The sequence below is a fragment of the Mobula hypostoma genome, chromosome 10 (genome assembly GCF_963921235.1).
Source record: "Mobula hypostoma chromosome 10, sMobHyp1.1, whole genome shotgun sequence".
Lineage (NCBI taxonomy): Eukaryota > Metazoa > Chordata > Chondrichthyes > Myliobatiformes > Myliobatidae > Mobula > Mobula hypostoma.
Genome location: NC_086106.1, coordinates 433,699 through 450,787, shown reverse-complemented (window position 1 = coordinate 450,787; position 17,089 = coordinate 433,699). Strand labels below are relative to the sequence as shown.

Genomic DNA, 17,089 nt, shown 5'->3' with positions numbered 1-17,089 from the left:
TTTTCAACATTGCTCCTTCTGAATGCACTGCTCTCCTCTCTCTCCACACTGATTCTAACCTTGCCATCAAACACGCAGATAAGGGAGGTGCTGTCGTAGTCTGGCGAACTGACCTCGACCTTGCTGAGGCCCAGTGACAACTCTGACACCTCCTCTTTCTTACCCCTCGAACATGATCCCACTAAGGACCACCAGGCCAGTGTCTCCTACATCACCACTGATCTTGTTAGCTCTGGGGATCTGCCTGCCAGTTATCAGCTACGTGGAACAGTCTGTTGGGAGATAGTGAGCTTGACATAGATTGGGAGACTATTTCACCGAACACTACGCTCCATCCACTAGAAGAAGTGGGAGCTCCCAGTGGTCACCCATTTTAATTCCAATTCCTATTCTCATTCCTAAATGTCAATCTATGGCCTCTCTACTGTCGTGATGAGGCCACAATCGGGTGTATTCCACCTAGGTAGCCTCCAACCTGATGGTATGAACATCGATTTCATGAACTTCTGGTAATGACCCCCTCCCCTCTCCTTCACCGTTCCCCATTCTTTTTTCCTCCTTTCACCTTACCCACTGCCTGCCTGGTAATGACCCCCCTCCCCTCTCCTTCCCTTTTCCCCCTCTCACCTTACCCACTGCCTGCCCAAGGTCTCACAAGGTCTCACTCTGGTGCTCCTCCTCGCCCCTTTTATTTTATTTTTGGGTACAAAATGAGGCACTGTGTAGGGTGAGTCTGCAAGCAAGGAGAGGCTGATGGTGGAGCAAAATTGCAGACAGCAGGATGAGTTGCAATGTAAAAAACAGACAAAACTGAAAAGGGTGAATGCAGGACTGAAGGTGATACATTTGAATGAACACAGTATACAGAATAAGGTAGATTAACTTGTAACAGAGTTACAGATTGACATGTACGATGTCGTGGCATCACGGAATCGTACCTGAAAGAAGATTATAGTTAGGAGATTAACGTCCAAGGATACATATTGTATACAAAGGACAGGCATGTAGGCAGAGTATGTATGGTTCTGTTGGTAAAAAATGAAATCAAATCATTAGAAAGAAGTGACATAGGATCAGATGGTGTGAATCATTGTGGTTGGAGCTAAGGAAATACAAAGGTTAAAAGACCCTGATGGGTGTTTTATACGGACCTCCAAACAATAGTAAAGATGTAGTCTACAAATTACAACAAGAGATAGAAAATGCATGCCTAAAGGGCAATGTTAAGTAGTCATGGGGGGATTTCAGTATGCAGGTAAGTTGTGAAAATTAAATTGTAGCTGAATCCCAAGAGGCAAATTTCCAGAATGCCTACGAGATGGCTTTTTAGAGCAGCTTGTGGTTCAGCCCACTAGGCAATAAGCTGTTCTAGATTGGCTGTTGTGCAATGAACTGGAATTGATTATAGAGCGTAAGGTAAAGGAACCTTTAGGGGTACAGTGATCATAATCTGATAGAATTCACCCTGCAATTTGAGAAGGAAAACGTAAAGTCAGATGTGTCAGTATTACAGTGTGGTAAAGGGAATTTCAGAAACACGAGAGAGGTGTTGGACAAAATTAACTGGAAAAGAACACTGGCAGGTATGATGGCAGAGCAGCAATGGCTGAAATTTCTGGAAGCAATTCAGAAGGTGCAGGATATATACATTCCAAAGAGTAAGTAGCATTCTAAAGGGAAAATGACACAACGGCGGCTAACAGGAAAAGTAAAAGTCAACATGGAAAGCCAAAGAGAGGGTACATAATAGAGCAAAAAAATAGTGGGCAGTTAGAGGATTGGAAAGCTTTTAAAAACCACAGAAGGCTACTATAAAGTCATTAAGAAGTTAAAAAGAAATACAAAAGTAAGCTAGCTAACAATATTAAAGGGGATACCAAAAGATTCTTCAGACACATAAAGCTTAAAGGAGAGGCGAGAGTGGATATTGGACCCCTAAAAAAAGATGCTGGAGAGGTGGTAGATGGAATAAGGAAATGGCAGATGAACTGAATGAGTATTTTCATCAGTCTTCACTGTGGAAGACACTAACAGTATGGTGGAAGTTCCAGGTGTCAGGGGCCATGAAATGTGTGAAGTTATCATTGCTAAGGAGAACATTCTTGGGAAACTGAAAGGTCTGAAGGTGTAGGTAAGTCATCTGGACCAGATGGCGTACACTCCAGAGTTCTGAAAGCAGTGACTGAAGAGATTGTGGAGGCATTAGTGATGATCTTTCAAGAATCACTGGGTTGTGGAATGGTTCCGGAAGACTGGAAAATTGCAAATGTCACTGCACTCTTCAAGAAGGGAGAGAGGCAGAATAAAGGAAATTATAGGCCAGTTAGTCTGACCTCAGTGGTTGAAAGGTGTTGGAGTTGATTGTTAAGGATGTGGCTTTGGGGTGTTTGGAGGCAAATGATAAAATAGGACAACGTCAGCATGGTTTTCTCAAGGGAAAATCTTCCCTGACAAATCTGTTGGAATTCTTTGAAGAAACAACAAGCTGGAGAGACAAAGGAGAATTGGTGGATGTGGGGCACTTGGATTTTCAGAAGGCTTTTGAAAAGGTGCCACACATGAGCCCATAGTATTTCAGGAAAGATTCTAACATGGATAAATCAGTAGTGATTGGCAGTAGGCAAAGAGTGAAATTAAAGAGAGTCTTTTCTGGTTGGCTGCTGATGACCAGTGTTGTTCCACAGAGATCTGTTTTGAGACCTCTTTACATTCTATGTTAATGACCTGGATGACAGATGTTACGTACCCCGTAGCTGGGTTGCCAAACCAGCAGAAATGGATCACTCAGTTGGAGTCTGGAGTACTAGAACTAAGAAAGTTTTATTAAAGAAACAAGCAACACAGTAATCGAAAGGATAATAAATGCAACAGTTCAGCGATGATAAACACACATGTGCACAGAATTAAGATAACAGCATCAATCAAGCTCTATCGTTGTCTAGGGGTAAATGACCAAATTCCAAAGTGATTCAAAGTTCAGTTCGCAGTAATCGTTGCCATGGCGATGGACAAGGTGGGGGAAGAGAGAGATAGAACAGGAACAACTGATCATTCAGAACGGCTTCCACTCACTCACAGACCGGCGATATTGCTCACAAGCAACTTTTGGGCGGGTCCTTGGTGATGTCACCTGAGGTCACCGACTGTGACCCCTCCTCCAGATGCGGTCGATCCTCTGCAGTGAACCCGGCACCCAGGCAAGGGCGGACACACACCGGGTTCCCGCTGATCGTACCTTTCCACCCTGGTCGTTGTCTGATACTTCTCACCCACTCGTGAGAGGCGCACCGCTTCCAGGGTCTCGTTACCTCGGGTGGCGTGTGTCCTGCCTTAGCGAACTGGTCCCTTTTTATCCCCCTGCTGGGGTATCGCCTGTCCATCACTTCAAACAGTTCAGGGTTCAAAGGGGGAGCCGCTCCAGACAGCTCTCTCTCTCCCACGTCCCTTCATTACACATCTCCAGACGCTGCTCCATTGTTCCTTATCTCTCCTGCCCCTGAGGGCAGGTGGCAGACCAACTGCTGATGCCACTGATGCTAGCCCAGGCCAGCAAACATCTTAATTTTATGTGTATTCTCGTCACACTTCCCCCCTTTAAGGATTTTTACCGGGAGGTAAAAATTACAAACATGACTACATTATTTGATACATACACAAATATACATCTTTATCAGCTATTTGGCTAACACAGCGAGTTTGAAGCTGTCAACACCTTGACAGACAGTCATCACATTTTCTGTTCCTTTTACACATGTTATTAATAATCACTTAGACCAGGCTCCAACTCAGCAAACTTCATAATGGCCAAAAACACTGATGAATTGCAACCAATGTAACCTCTCATTTGGTTTTGTCCCGGACCACAATAACAAGGGTCGTCCCATTCCGACTCAGTTTTCTCTCGCAAGGGCTTAGTAGGAGGGGGACGGGTATTGACCGCAGAGTTATTGCAAAACTTCCTGCAGTACCCCACCATCTCCAAGAGCCTTCTGAGGGCCCTCTTGTCTGTCGGGGTTGGGAGGTCAGCGATAGCCTGCACTGTAGCTTGCATCGCTGCCAGCTGCCCCTGTGTCACCACAATTCCCAGGTAAGTGACCCTCGTGTGGCCGAATTCATTTTTTTCAAGGTTCACTATCAAACTGGCTTCAGACAGCCGTATTAAATTGCCAATACACACCTCTGTGTTCATCAGCCCTTTAGTCACTGAATTACTCAAAAAATATGGGTGTTGTTTACTAGGCCGCCCTATTGTAACCACAATCACCCAACGTCCCAGTTCTTTGCATTTCCTCGGGACAATCAAACACATGGGTGCGAGTCGTTTAATTACTCCTTCTAAAGATTCGCTTTGTTCGGGGATTAAGGGAGAGACCTTATCAGTAGACCTGGCCAAAACAATAGCCTTCTCCCATCTGATCGATCCCATACTAATCTTTTCAAAATGTTTTTTTTCTCTTATCACGGGGCCCCTAGCTTCATTGATTTCCACGCTAACACCGACTAGGTTTGTTAGCATATCAAAAGCCGGTGACCGTCTCAGTTCGCGTCGGTCATGATCAATAACATTTCTCCCCCTGGGCAGCCGGTAAATCTCTTTCATGATTCCACCAACTGTTTCCTCCAGCACCGCAAAATGTCCACCGGGGGGTACCTCGTGGGCCATGTTAAAAACCTCATCCCCATAACTCTTTTGCATCACCCCCCACTCCTCATCTGCGGATACTGTACTTGATTTCCCTTTCTTCCTTAGCACTTCCTCCTCCGCACAATAGCTTGTCAAGGCTGTGTCAGAGAGAGCGGTCTCTGCCAAAACCATCAGCCCCTCGTCTCGCTCCTGCGTCTGCACAAATTCTTTCCTGGCTACTGCTACGTCTGTCCTAGCTCCCTTACTACCTCTTATCTCACTACACCCTGTCTCATACAAGGTTGGCAGAAATGTTTCAGCCAAATTCACCATCGCGGGCCCGCGATGAACCCGCGAGTCCATGGGCGGGGCCTTAATGCTGGCAGGCTGACCCGTCAATCTCACGACTGGGAACACGATTCCTCCGGCGATGTCATTACCGAGCAAGACTTCCACGTCTTTCATCGGTAATTCGGACCTCACCCCGATCGTGACTAGTCCAGAGACCAGGTTGCTCTGTAAGTGTATCTGGTGCAAAGGGACTGACTCTGTCCCTTCCCCAACACCTTTGACCTCTACCTCCCCAGTCTGGGTCTCTGAGCTAAACTCTAATACACTCTTCAGTATTAGTGACTGACACGCTCCCGTGTCTCTCCAGATCCGCACTGGAACTGGTTTTAACCCCTCCTTCACTGACACCAATCCGGCCGAGATAAACCTCTCGCGCCCTTCCTGGACTTTTTCAGACCTGTCCTTCCCTAGCGGTTCGCTTAACAGCTCGATACAGCCATTCCAAATTTCCACTTTTCCTTTCCCCGTCTCCTTCCTTGGGGCAAAGCACCTGGACGCAAAGTGTCCGGCTTTCCCACAATTATAACAGACGACCCCAGGAGACTTCCTACCAGACTGCTCCCGGTCTACCTTATCCTTTTCACTAGTCCCCGGCTTACTTTCTGACTTTTCCAGCGGACTCTCCCCGACGTCCTGACTACCCTTCTGGTAGCCTTTACTCGGGGCAAACTTCATTTTATGCGTCAACGCATACTCATCCGCTAACTTAGCAGTTGCGGCTAACGTGGCTGCCTCTTTCTCATCGAGGTAGGGTCTCATACCCTCAGGGACACAACCTTTAAACTGCTCAATCAGAATCAGCTGCAGCAGTCTGTCATAATCCCCCTCTACCCCCTTCGAGGCGCACCAACGCTCACAATATGTTTGCATCTCACGGGCAAACTCCAAATACATGCGGTCCCACTGCTTCCTCGCATTCCGGAACCTCTGCCGGTATGCCTCCGGGACCAACTCATAAATCCTGAGGATGGCCTCTATCACCACCTCATACCTCTGGGCATCTTCCGCGGACAAAGCTGAGTAAGCTTGTTGGGCCTTCCCTTTCAGTACACTCTGAAGTAAAACAACCCACTTATCCCTCGGCCAGTCCTGACTTATAGCCACTTTTTCGAAGTGGAGAAAGTACCGATCCACGTCGGTATCGTCAAAAGGGGGAACCAGCCTAACCTCCTGGGTCGCCCGGAACCCTCCACCTTGGTTCGGCACGAGCCCCTGCTCTGCCCTTATCTTTAACTTCTCCAGCTCAAATTCCCTTTCTCTCTGTTTCTCCTCTCTCTCCATCTGTCTGTCCCTCTCTCTCTCTTCGTGTTCTAACTGCCGTACCCGGAACTCGTGCTCGAGTCTCAGTTTTTCAAGCTGTACCTGTACCGCGTCTCCAGCAGGTTTTTCAATAGACACCACCCCCAGCTCACCTTGGGGAAACACACCTTTAGATACATAGTGCTCTACAATAGCTCTGTGTATCTCCTCTCTCCTCATTGTCGACTTCACCTTAGCAAGATTCAACCGTTTTGCCACAGCTATCAATTCCGATTTCCTGGCATCCTCTAATGCCTCCAAGGTCGGCGCCTTTATAAATTCCTCAACCTCCATTTCTGCTGTTTGTCTTTTCTTTCTTTCGGGAATTTTAACCCAATCAATTTACTCCGTCCCAAATTTAGCGTTCAAAATCTCGGACGAGCCCCCACTTATGTTACGTACCCCGTAACTGGGTTGCCAAACCAGCAGAAATGGATCACTCAGTTGGAGTCTGGAGTACTAGAACTAAGAAAGTTTTATTAAAGAAACAAGCAACACAGTAATCGAAAGGATAATAAATGCAACAGTTCAGCGATGATAAACACACATGTGCACAGAATTAAGATAACAGCATCAATCAAGCTCTATCGTTGTCTAGGGGTAAATGACCAAATTCCAAAGTGATTCAAAGTTCAGTTCGCAGTAATCGTTGCCATGGCGATGGACAAGGTGGGGGAAGAGAGAGATAGAACAGGAACAACTGATCATTCAGAACGGCTTCCACTCACTCACAGACCGGCGATATTGCTCACAAGCAACTTTTGGGCGGGTCCTTGGTGATGTCACCTGAGGTCACCGACTGTGACCCCTCCTCCAGATGCGGTCGATCCTCTGCAGTGAACCCGGCACCCAGGCAAGGGCGGACACACACCGGGTTCCCGCTGATCGTACCTTTCCACCCTGGTCGTTGTCTGGTACTTCTCACCCACTCGTGAGAGGCGCACCGCTTCCAGGGTCTCGTTACCTCGGGTGGCGTGTGTCCTGCCTTAGCGAACTGGTCCCTTTTTATCCCCCTGCTGGGGTATCGCCTGTCCATCACTTCAAACAGTTCAGGGTTCAAAGGGGGAGCCGCTCCAGACAGCTCTCTCTCTCCCACGTCCCTTCATTACACATCTCCAGACGCTGCTCCATTGTTCCTTATCTCTCCTGCCCCTGAGGGCAGGTGGCAGACCAACTGCTGATGCCACTGATGCTAGCCCAGGCCAGCAAACATCTTAATTTTATGTGTATTCTCGTCACACAGAATTGATGACATTGTGGCAAAATTTGTGGACGATACAAAGATTGGTAGAGGGATAGGTAGTTTTGAGGGGGTATAGAGACTACAGAAGTACTTAGAGATTAGGAAAATGGGCAGAGAAGTGGCAGATGGAGTACAGTGTTGGGAAGTGATGTAATGTTAAAATTGTGCAAGGCATTGGTAAGGTCAAATTTGGAGTATTGTGTACAGTTCTGATCACCGAATTATAGGAAAGATGTCAACAAAATAGAGTACAGAGAAGATTTACTAGAATGTTACCTGGATTTCAGCACCTAAATTACAGAGAAAGGTTGAATAAGTTAGGTCTTTATTCTTTGGAGTGTAGAAGGTTGACGGGGGTCTTAATAGAGGTATTTAAAATTATGAGGGGAATAGATAGAGTTGACATGGATAGGCTTTTTCCATTGAGAGTAGAGGAGATTAAACAAGAGGACATGAGTTGAAAGTTAAGGAGCAGAAGTTTGGGGGTAACATGAGGGAGAACTTCTTTACTCAGAGGGTGGTAGCTGTGTGGAACGAGCTTCCAGCAGAAGTGGTAGAGGCAGGTTCGATATTATCATTTAAAATAAAATTGAGTAGGTATATGGACAGGAAAGGAATGGAGGGTTATGGGCTGAGTGCACGTGGGTGGGACTAGGTGAGAGTAAGCTTTCGGCACGGACTAGAAGGGCTGAGATGGCCTGTTTCCGTGCTGTAATTGTTATATGGTTATAAGTGTATGGTCATGAACTTTGGTAGAAGTAAAAGCAAAGACTATTTTCTAAATGGAGAGAAAATTCAAAACTCTGTGGTGCAAAGGAACCTGGATTCCCTAAATTCCCATAATTTTCATCTTGACAGTAGTGAGGAAGGCAAATGCAATGTTAGCATTCATTTCAAGAAGTCTGGGGTACAAAGCTAGGATGCAATGTTGAGAGTTTATAATGCGCTGGTGAGGCCTCACTTGGAGGATTGTGAACAGTTTTGTGCCCCTTATCTAAGAAAGGATGTGCTGACACTGGTGAGGGTCAAAGGAGGTTCATGGAAATGATTCTGGGATTGAATGGCTTATCATATGAAGAGCGTTTGATGGCTTTGGGCCTATACTCACTGGAATTCAGAAGAATCGGGGGTCACCTCATTGAAATCTATTGAATGTTGAAAAGCCTTGATAGAGTTGATGTGCAGAGGGTTTTTCCTTTGGCGAAGAAGTTTGAGCAGAGGGCACAGCCTCAGAATAGAGGGATGTCCTTTTAGAACGGAGATGAGGAATTTCTTTAGCCAGAGAGTGGTGAATATGTGGAATTCTTTGTCTGAGGCAGCTGTGGAGGCCACTCATTGGGTATATTTCAAGTAGAGGTTCATAGATTTTTAATTAGTTGGAGCATGAAGAGATAAGGGAAGAAGGCAGGAGATTAGGACTGAGAGGAAAATGGACCAGTCATGCTGAAATAGCAGGGCAGATGCAATGCGCTAAATACCCTAATTCTGCTCCTATATCTTATGGTCTTATAACACCCTCACCTTCTCAAGGACAAGTAGCATTGGGTATTGAATAACTAAAATTAAAGGTTTATTTGTCACGTGTACAATCAAAACATACAGGGAAATGCATCATTTGCATCAAATCCCAGCAAGGATTTTGTTGGGAAACCCACAATGTTGCCACACTTCTGGCACCAACTGAATCTAGTTCGTACATCTGTGGAATATGGGAAGGAAACTGGATTACCGAAAGAAAGCCCACACAGTCATGGGGAGAATCCAATGGCAGCTGTGAGAAGACAGCATGGTCTTGAGGGTGGGGATTTTTGGTGATGGTTATTGTCTTCTTGAGGCCAAGCCTCTTTACAGACAGCAGCTGGAATTGAATCCTGATCTTACAAACAGCGCTGTAAAGCGTTCCGTAGACTGTGATGTCAGGTGGTCATACTTATCTTCTGTGATGTCCATCCAAGGGTCTGATAATAGTGGAAGGCTGGTTTCAGTGATGGACTGGGTGACTGGTTAATTGATTTGATATTCAAGATAAATCATTTGTGAATATCCCTTGTGTCTGATTAGGTTAAAAAGTTTCCTGATATGTTGGGTGAAGGGCTTTTGTGATTATTTATGTTCACATCCTTGTCTTATCTGGTGTTTACAATGTACTAGTATAGTTCTGTATTAGTAAATGGTGCTGGCAATACAGGACATCGTTTTGCTGACAACTGACAAAAATCTCTAGATGTGCTCTTTATGTAGTATCATCGCTGCAATCTGCAGCCTCTAATTTCCCTTTAAGCACAATTTGTTGCCTTTTGCACGTTGGTTGTTTGTCCATTTTTGTGTGTGGATTTTTGTTGATTCTGCTGTGTTTCTTTGTATTCACAGTGAATGCCCACAAGAAAATGAATCTCATTTGGTGATATATATATACACATTTTGATAATGAATTTATTTTGAAGTTTGAATTAGAATGAAACCAGCTAAACATTATTCTGAGATAATGCAGTATAAAGTATGTTGCTCTGGATTTCCAGCATCTTGTGTTTATCGTTTATCTGCATTTCTGTCTTGCCAGCTTCAGATCCACGTTGAACCAACCAGCTACAAAGTCCTGGTGAATGGAAGGCACCTGTTTAACTACAACCACAGGTTACAGCCCCTGAACCAGATCAATACACTGGAAGTCTCCGGTGATGTCACCCTTTCTCTTGTACAGTACTAATGCATTGAAGCAACTAATATGCTTTATCTCGAAAACAATCAGAGCAGCAGAGTGTTCCCACATTTAGACCATTAGATACAGGATCAGAACTAGGCCACTCGGCCTATACATCTGCTTCACTATTCCAGCATGGCTGATTTATTATTCCTGCCTTCTCCCTGTAACCTTTGATGCCCTTACTAATCAAGAACTTATCAGACTCCACTTCAAATGTACCCAAAGACTTGGTCCATTGGGACCAAAAGGGAAACATGCCTGTATTGGGAAGGAATGAAATATGAAAATCTGGGACCTGTGCCTTGAAATAATGACTAGTTAAGCAGCTGAAGAACCACAGACAGTTTTGGTCACCTTACAGGAAATACATGAATTCAAGCATGACATGGCCTCCGCAGCTGTCTGTGGCAATGAAGTTTTTACTCCCTACTTCTCTTAGCATACACCCTATGCACGGTCATCTATTACACAAAAGGAGGCCATCTTATTAAGTACAGTGAAGGTCAATCTCTCATTTACATGAATCCATCAACTAATGACATTGATCCCCATTACCATGGTTTTGGCTGGTGTTTACAGTGTACTAGTGTAGTTTGGTAGGTAGGGAAATAGGATGAAACTACCCACACATAAATCCTGTGATAAGACAAAGATTTGATACCCATTTTGACGTGTGTCCCTTAGGGGTGGCCATTCTGAATTTCCCTCATTCCTTGATTACTGGTATGAAGGGACACTTGCTGTAAAGTTGGACCACTTTGGCCAACCTGCCAGATTTGAGGAAAACAACATTTAAAGGTGCCAGCCATCCATTCTATAGTACAAACTACATTAATGTTTTCTGAATGCAAATTTAGTGAAGATGATATTTGACAGATTATTCTCATCTAGGAAAAGAGATGACTCATGATCTTCCATCTAAGGATTATCCAACCCAAAGTATTTTGGAGAAAAGAGAAGGCCATGAATTTTCTCATTCTAACCCAGTGACGATAAATAGTAGATTAACGTAACAAAGATGGTGCTCCTGATCCCCGGGTTTTGTCTGGTTCTTGGGACAAGTTAGTCAAATAGTTTTAGCCCTTTCTGCCTTCTCTATCTCCCCAAGACACATTCCACCAACTTTTTACTCCATTTCATGGGAGCAAGGACTTTTATGGGAAGACCAAACTTGCAGTTTGCACTCCTTCCAAGGTCCAATCATGACAAACACACTTAAGGGTGACTGTTCGTAACCAGATACACAAATGCAAATCCACGTTCCCTTCCCCTCACTTCTTTGTAGTTAGCTCTATCCCCTTTAGTCTTTCACCCCAGATGAAGGGTCTTCACATGGACATTTCCCTCCATCGATGTTGCCTGACCTGCTGTCTAATACACTATATTTCATTGAGATTGCTATGTGGTCAATGTAGTTTGCTTATTGTTGCATTGTTCTTGTTAGCCGTTCTGAGGGCCCTTGCCGCACTCACAGCCCTCGCCGTCACTCCCCTGTGGACTCTTCTGGCAGCAGTTCCACTGGCCACTCCTTTCCACCTCCCTGATGCAGAATCTTAGGGACTGTAGGTGTATCTGGAACTAGTACTGTACAATAGCACGGCTACAATCCTCAGTGTTAAGACAGCACAAGGCCTACACCTACCAGTGTAGTGCCTATTTTACAGTGACAGGACTAGAACAGGGTCCTGAGCTGGATATGGACCTGAATTCAGTCTCAAAAGGTCAGGAATCTCTGGTATTTGGAACTCATGGTCCTGAGGTCAATCAGGTTCCTCTTCCAGCTCCTGGTAGAGAATGGGAAGGATTCCATTCCTGATTCACAGCCCCTGAAGTTTTCATAGAAACATAGAAAATAGGTGCAGGAGTAGGCCATTCGGCCCTTCGAGCCTGCACCGCCATTTATTATGATCATGGCTGATCATCCAACTCAAAACCCCGCCCCAGCCTTCCCTCCATACCCCCTGACCCCCGTAGCCACAAGGGCCATATCTAACTCCCTCTTAAATATAGCTAATGAACTGGCCTCAACTGTTTCCTGTGGCAGAGAATTCCACAGATTCACCACTCTCTGTGTGAAGAAGTTTTTCCTAATCTCGGTCCTAAAAGGCTTCCCCTCTATCCTCAAACTGTGGCCCCTCGTTCTGGACTTCCCCAACATCGGGAACAACTTTCCTGCATCTAGCCTGTCCAATCCCTTTAGGATCTTTTACGTTTCAATCAGATCCCCCCTCAATCTTCTAAATTCCAACGAGTACAAGCCCAGTTCATCCAGTCTTTCTTCATATGAAAGTCCTGCCATCCCAGGAATCAATCTGGTGAACCTTCTTTGTACTCCCTCTATGGCAAGGATGTCTTTTCCTCAGATTAGGGGACCAAAACTGCACACAATACTCCAGGTGTGGTCTCACCAAGGCTTTGTACAACTGCAGTAGTACCTCCCTGCTCCTGTACTCGAATCCTCTCGCTATAAATGCCAGCATACCATTCGCCTTTTTCACCGCCTGCTGTACCTGCATGCCCACTTTCAATGACTGGTGTATAATGACACCCAGGTCTCGTTGCACCTCCCCTTTTCCTAATCGGCCACCATTCAGATAATAATCTGTTTTCCTATTTTTGCCACCAAAGTGGATAACTTCACATTTATCCACATTAAATTGCATCTGCCATTAATTTCCTCTTCATCCTTCAGGTGTCTCCTCATGATCAGGTTCAAGTTCATTCAACAGTACACATGTATGCAAATAAATGAAACAGCATTCCTCTGGGCCCAAGGTGCAATCACAGTACATACAGTCCAGTCACACACAGCACATAGAGTTTCTCTCTAGCACATACAGTCACAATAATAATACTGACACAGGTCCCCAATTGGCATGGCCTGAAGATTGATGGTGCATGGGATGTAGTCCTGTTGAAATGTCTCTGCAGGTTGTGACTTGCTCCTTTTGCGATAGAGGCCATGAGTCTTTAGAACGCCTTCCTGTAGGGCAAGCCACTCCTGATGCACGGTTGATAATTTCCTTGCAGCTAATAGCTGGCCTGCGCCACATTGGGGTTATGACTTGTCTTTACAGCTGGTCCCCTCGTGCCCTCTAGTGGGGCTGAGCAGAGCTCCAGTTACTTGCTGGGACGGAGGAGGTATTCTGCCAGAGGCTGAGAACATGGATTCAACCTTTCAGTTGATGTTTGTGCTGCCAAGCTAAATCAGAGCAATGAATTTGTCCATAACGTTTCAATGTGAAGAGATTACTAAGAAATTTCTGAATGATAGAATGTTTTATATCTTTATTGCTGAATGGCTTCTAAATAATTGTTTGCATTTTAAATAAATAAATGATTCTTTAAAAAAACCCCTGCTGTGTTTTTTTTGTTTTTGTTTGCTGAGTGAATGAAGTCGGCTGGTCAGTCAAGAGCAACAGAGCGTGTTGGAAATCTGTGCTTAGGGTGCTGGCCACATAAGTCTGTTGGTGTTCACAGGAGATTGGGAGATTGCAGAGTGGCATGTTACCATATCTTACAGTGACAACAGTCACCTGCTCTGGTGATTTCTGGTTCCTGAGGTTGTCATAGCCAGGGGTGGTAGTGGGGATAAGCTCCCACTACCTATAAAGTGCTCCAAATGGCGTGCGTCTCTAACAGCCTCTGACAACCAAGTCCGACTCCCAGCCTTCACGTGTGGCTTAGTTTCTAGGCCCGGAGGAACTGTTTCTACTGACGAGAAGGGGCAAAGGCAGACAGACCACTGGGGCCTTAAAACAAGTTACTTCGGGCAGATGGGGCACGGCAGCCCGCCTAAGAGAAGGAAAACTCTGATTTTAAACCTCCACTGCCTTGCGGCCATACCCAACCATGGGAAAGACTTCCCAAGGAACAAATCCGGAGCCAGGGTCCATAAGGCAGTCTGATGTTGTTTACAACTTCACTCTGACAGTCTCTGTGATAACCCTGATGCCAAGCTGTATCAGCCCCTGCCCTTCCCTTGGATTACATCAGTGACGTGGAGAGGGGGAACCTGCTGCATAGGCCACAGCTAATTCTTCAAATCTTCCTGCCCGGGCTTGCACCCTGGAGAGGACACAGTCCACCAGAGGCACAAACTCGTGATCCCCAAGGATCAATGGCTGCCTATGACTGGGGAAGGTACTGTCCCATTACAAAGCTGAGCTCTCTACAATAAGAAGAAATGCCATTCACATCCAACTGAAGATTTCAAAGTTCAAAGTAAATTTTTTATCTATGTATATGTCACCATCCTGTATTTCATTTCCTTGCAGGCATTCACAGTAGAACAGAGAAATACAATAGAACCAATGACAAACTACACACAAACATCCAATGTGCAAAGAAGACAAACTGTGCAAATAATAAATAAATAAGTAAATAAATGAGTAAATAAATCATACTGAGAATGAATTGTAGAGTCCTTGGAAGTGACTGAGACAAGAAAAAAGAAAACCTCAAAGGCTCAAAGGCTCCTCAAGGGCTGGCTAATAGTACCCACAGTGACATTCCCCCATAGGTCCTCCAGCACGTTGTGTGAAATGCCGCTTAAGTTGATCATCTGCACAAACTTCTCCGTGAGAGACAGGTGGAATAACAACACATGGATAAGACTGTAAGATGTAGGAGCAGAATTAGGCCACTTCATCATGGCTGATCCAATTTTCCTCTCGGCCCCAAGCTCCTGTCTTCTCCCTGTATCACTTCACGCCCTGACAGATTAAGAACCTATCAACCTCTGCCTTCAATATACCCAAAGACTTGGCCTCCACCGCTGCCTGTGGTAAAAAAATTCCACAGATTCACCACCCTTTGGCTAAAGAAATTCTGGCTCATCTCCATTCTAAAAGGAACCCTACCCCGCCTTTTGAGGCTGTGTCAAATGTTCAAATGGTAGATTGCAGGGCATGCGCACCAAGAATATTCTGTAAAAGAATTTGTCCAAAGATGTGGGACTCTTGTTTCAAGAGATGCAATTCCTTGTTCTGCGAGAAGGCAATCATATTGCTACGTTGCACAACATTGTCAGGAATTTTTCTGTTGGCACTGGGACAGGTCTAATCATAGCCCACAACAGATTGAACTAAAATGGCCACAATAAACAGTGAGATGTGTTGTTGATTTCTACATTATAGGGAGACATTGATGGGATTACTATATATTTGATGGGCTCAACAGCCTCCTTCAATGTCAAGAGTGTGGTGTGGGAGGGCATGAGTTCAGCCCACATGAATATCTTTAATAGGGAAACAATGGAGAAGGAAGATTCTTTCTTGAACTACAGAGAGTTTGTGCTTTGATGTGAGATCTTCTTAGGTAAACAAATATTTGCTAAGTTATTTCAGATTTCCCCAACTGAACCAGGTCTGCGATATTTCCAATAAGGAAACAAAAGATGCTTTTGTAGTCTTGAAGCTTATATATTATTGTAATTTTCTTCAATATTCTTCCTCTTTTTAAATTGCCCTAGGATTCTCTCAATCAAGTCTAGGACACAATGAAGTGCCTGAGTGTGTTGTCTCTGATGGAGATAGAGACAGAGATCATAGATACAAACCATCAGCATATGGTGTCCATGCACCAATCAACACTCATCTTTACTAACACTGGGTCTGAATCCTCCTATCGGGTGTTTGTCTCAATAGTAATCTTCTTAACTAACATTAGGTCTATGTTGTCAGGTGCTTGTCTCAATAGTAATCTTCTTAATTTACACTAGGTCTGTGTTGTCATGTACTTGCCTCGATACTAACCTTTACTCACACTAGGTCTGAATCCTCTTGTCAGGTGCTTTTCTCGTTACTAATCTTTACTAACACTAGGTCAGTATTCTCCATGTCCAAGACATCCCTGACCCTGGCACCTGGTAGGCAACGTACCATCCAGGTGTCTCTTATCACGTTCATGAGATTTTGTGTCTACTCCTCTAACTACGGCATCACCTATCACTACTGCATTCCTCTTCTCCCCCCTTCTCTTATTTGGTCTCCAAATTTGAGGAAGGACATTCCAGCTATTGAGGGAGTGCAGCGCAGGTTCACAAGGTTAATTCCCGGGATGGTGGGACTGTTATATGTTGAAAGATTGGAGCGACTGGGCTTGTATACACTGGAATTTAGAAGGATGGGAGGGGATCTGATTGAAACATATAAGATTATTAAGGGATTGGACACGCTAGAGGCAGGAAACATGTTCCCGATGTTGGGGGAGTCCAGAACCAGAGGCCACAGTTTAAGAATAAAGGGAAGACAATTTAGAGCGAAGTTGAGGAAAAACTTTTCCACACAGAGGGTTGTGGTTCTGTGGAATGCTCTGCCTCAGAAGGCAGTGGAGGCCAATTCTCTGGATTCTTTCAAAAAAGAGTTAGATAGAGCTCTCAAAGATAGCGGAGTGAAGGGATATGGGGAGAAGGCAGGAAAAGGGTACTGATTGTGGATGATCAGCCATGATCACAGCGAATGGTGGTGCTGGCTCGAAGAGCTGAATGGCCTACTCCTGCACCTATTGTCTATTGTCTGTTGAGCCACAGGGACAGTCTCAATGCCAGAGATCTGGTTGCTGCAGCTTCTCCTGATAGTTTGCCCCCCCCAACAGTATCCAAAACGGTATACGTTTTATTGAGGGTGTGACTACCTCCCTGTAGCTCCTATCTATCACCTCCTCAGTTTCTGGTATAAGCCGAAGATCAGCTCCAGTTCCTTAACACGTTCTCTGAGGAGCTGAAGCTTGATGCACCTGATACAGTTGTGGTTATCTGGGAGACTGGAGGTCTCCCAGAATTGCCACACTGCACACTCTGTCTGGGCTTGTACTTGCTGAAGTTTAGAAGCTAAAGAGATGCAACTTGATGCAGAATCAACTATCC

At 45.1% G+C, this 17,089-nt stretch overlaps 2 protein-coding genes across 9 annotated transcripts in view; one reads left to right on the top strand and one right to left on the bottom strand.

The window, feature by feature from the left end:
• The window catches only part of LOC134352583 (galectin-4-like), a 46,166-nt gene extending 32,612 nt beyond the window's left edge, over window positions 1-13,554 (top strand). For 6 of the 7 annotated variants that reach the window (XM_063059839.1, XM_063059837.1, XM_063059835.1 and 3 more), the window contains one exon: window positions 10,078-13,554. In XM_063059839.1, coding sequence (XP_062915909.1) covers window positions 10,078-10,224 — 147 coding nt within the window. In that variant the 3' untranslated portion in view covers window positions 10,225-13,554. The remainder of the gene's footprint in view (window positions 1-10,077) is intronic. The other variant, XM_063059838.1, reaches the window with a different exon arrangement.
• The window catches only part of si:ch1073-83n3.2 (uncharacterized), a 173,723-nt gene that overhangs the window by 18,111 nt on the left and 138,523 nt on the right, over window positions 1-17,089 (bottom strand). The window lies entirely within an intron of this gene.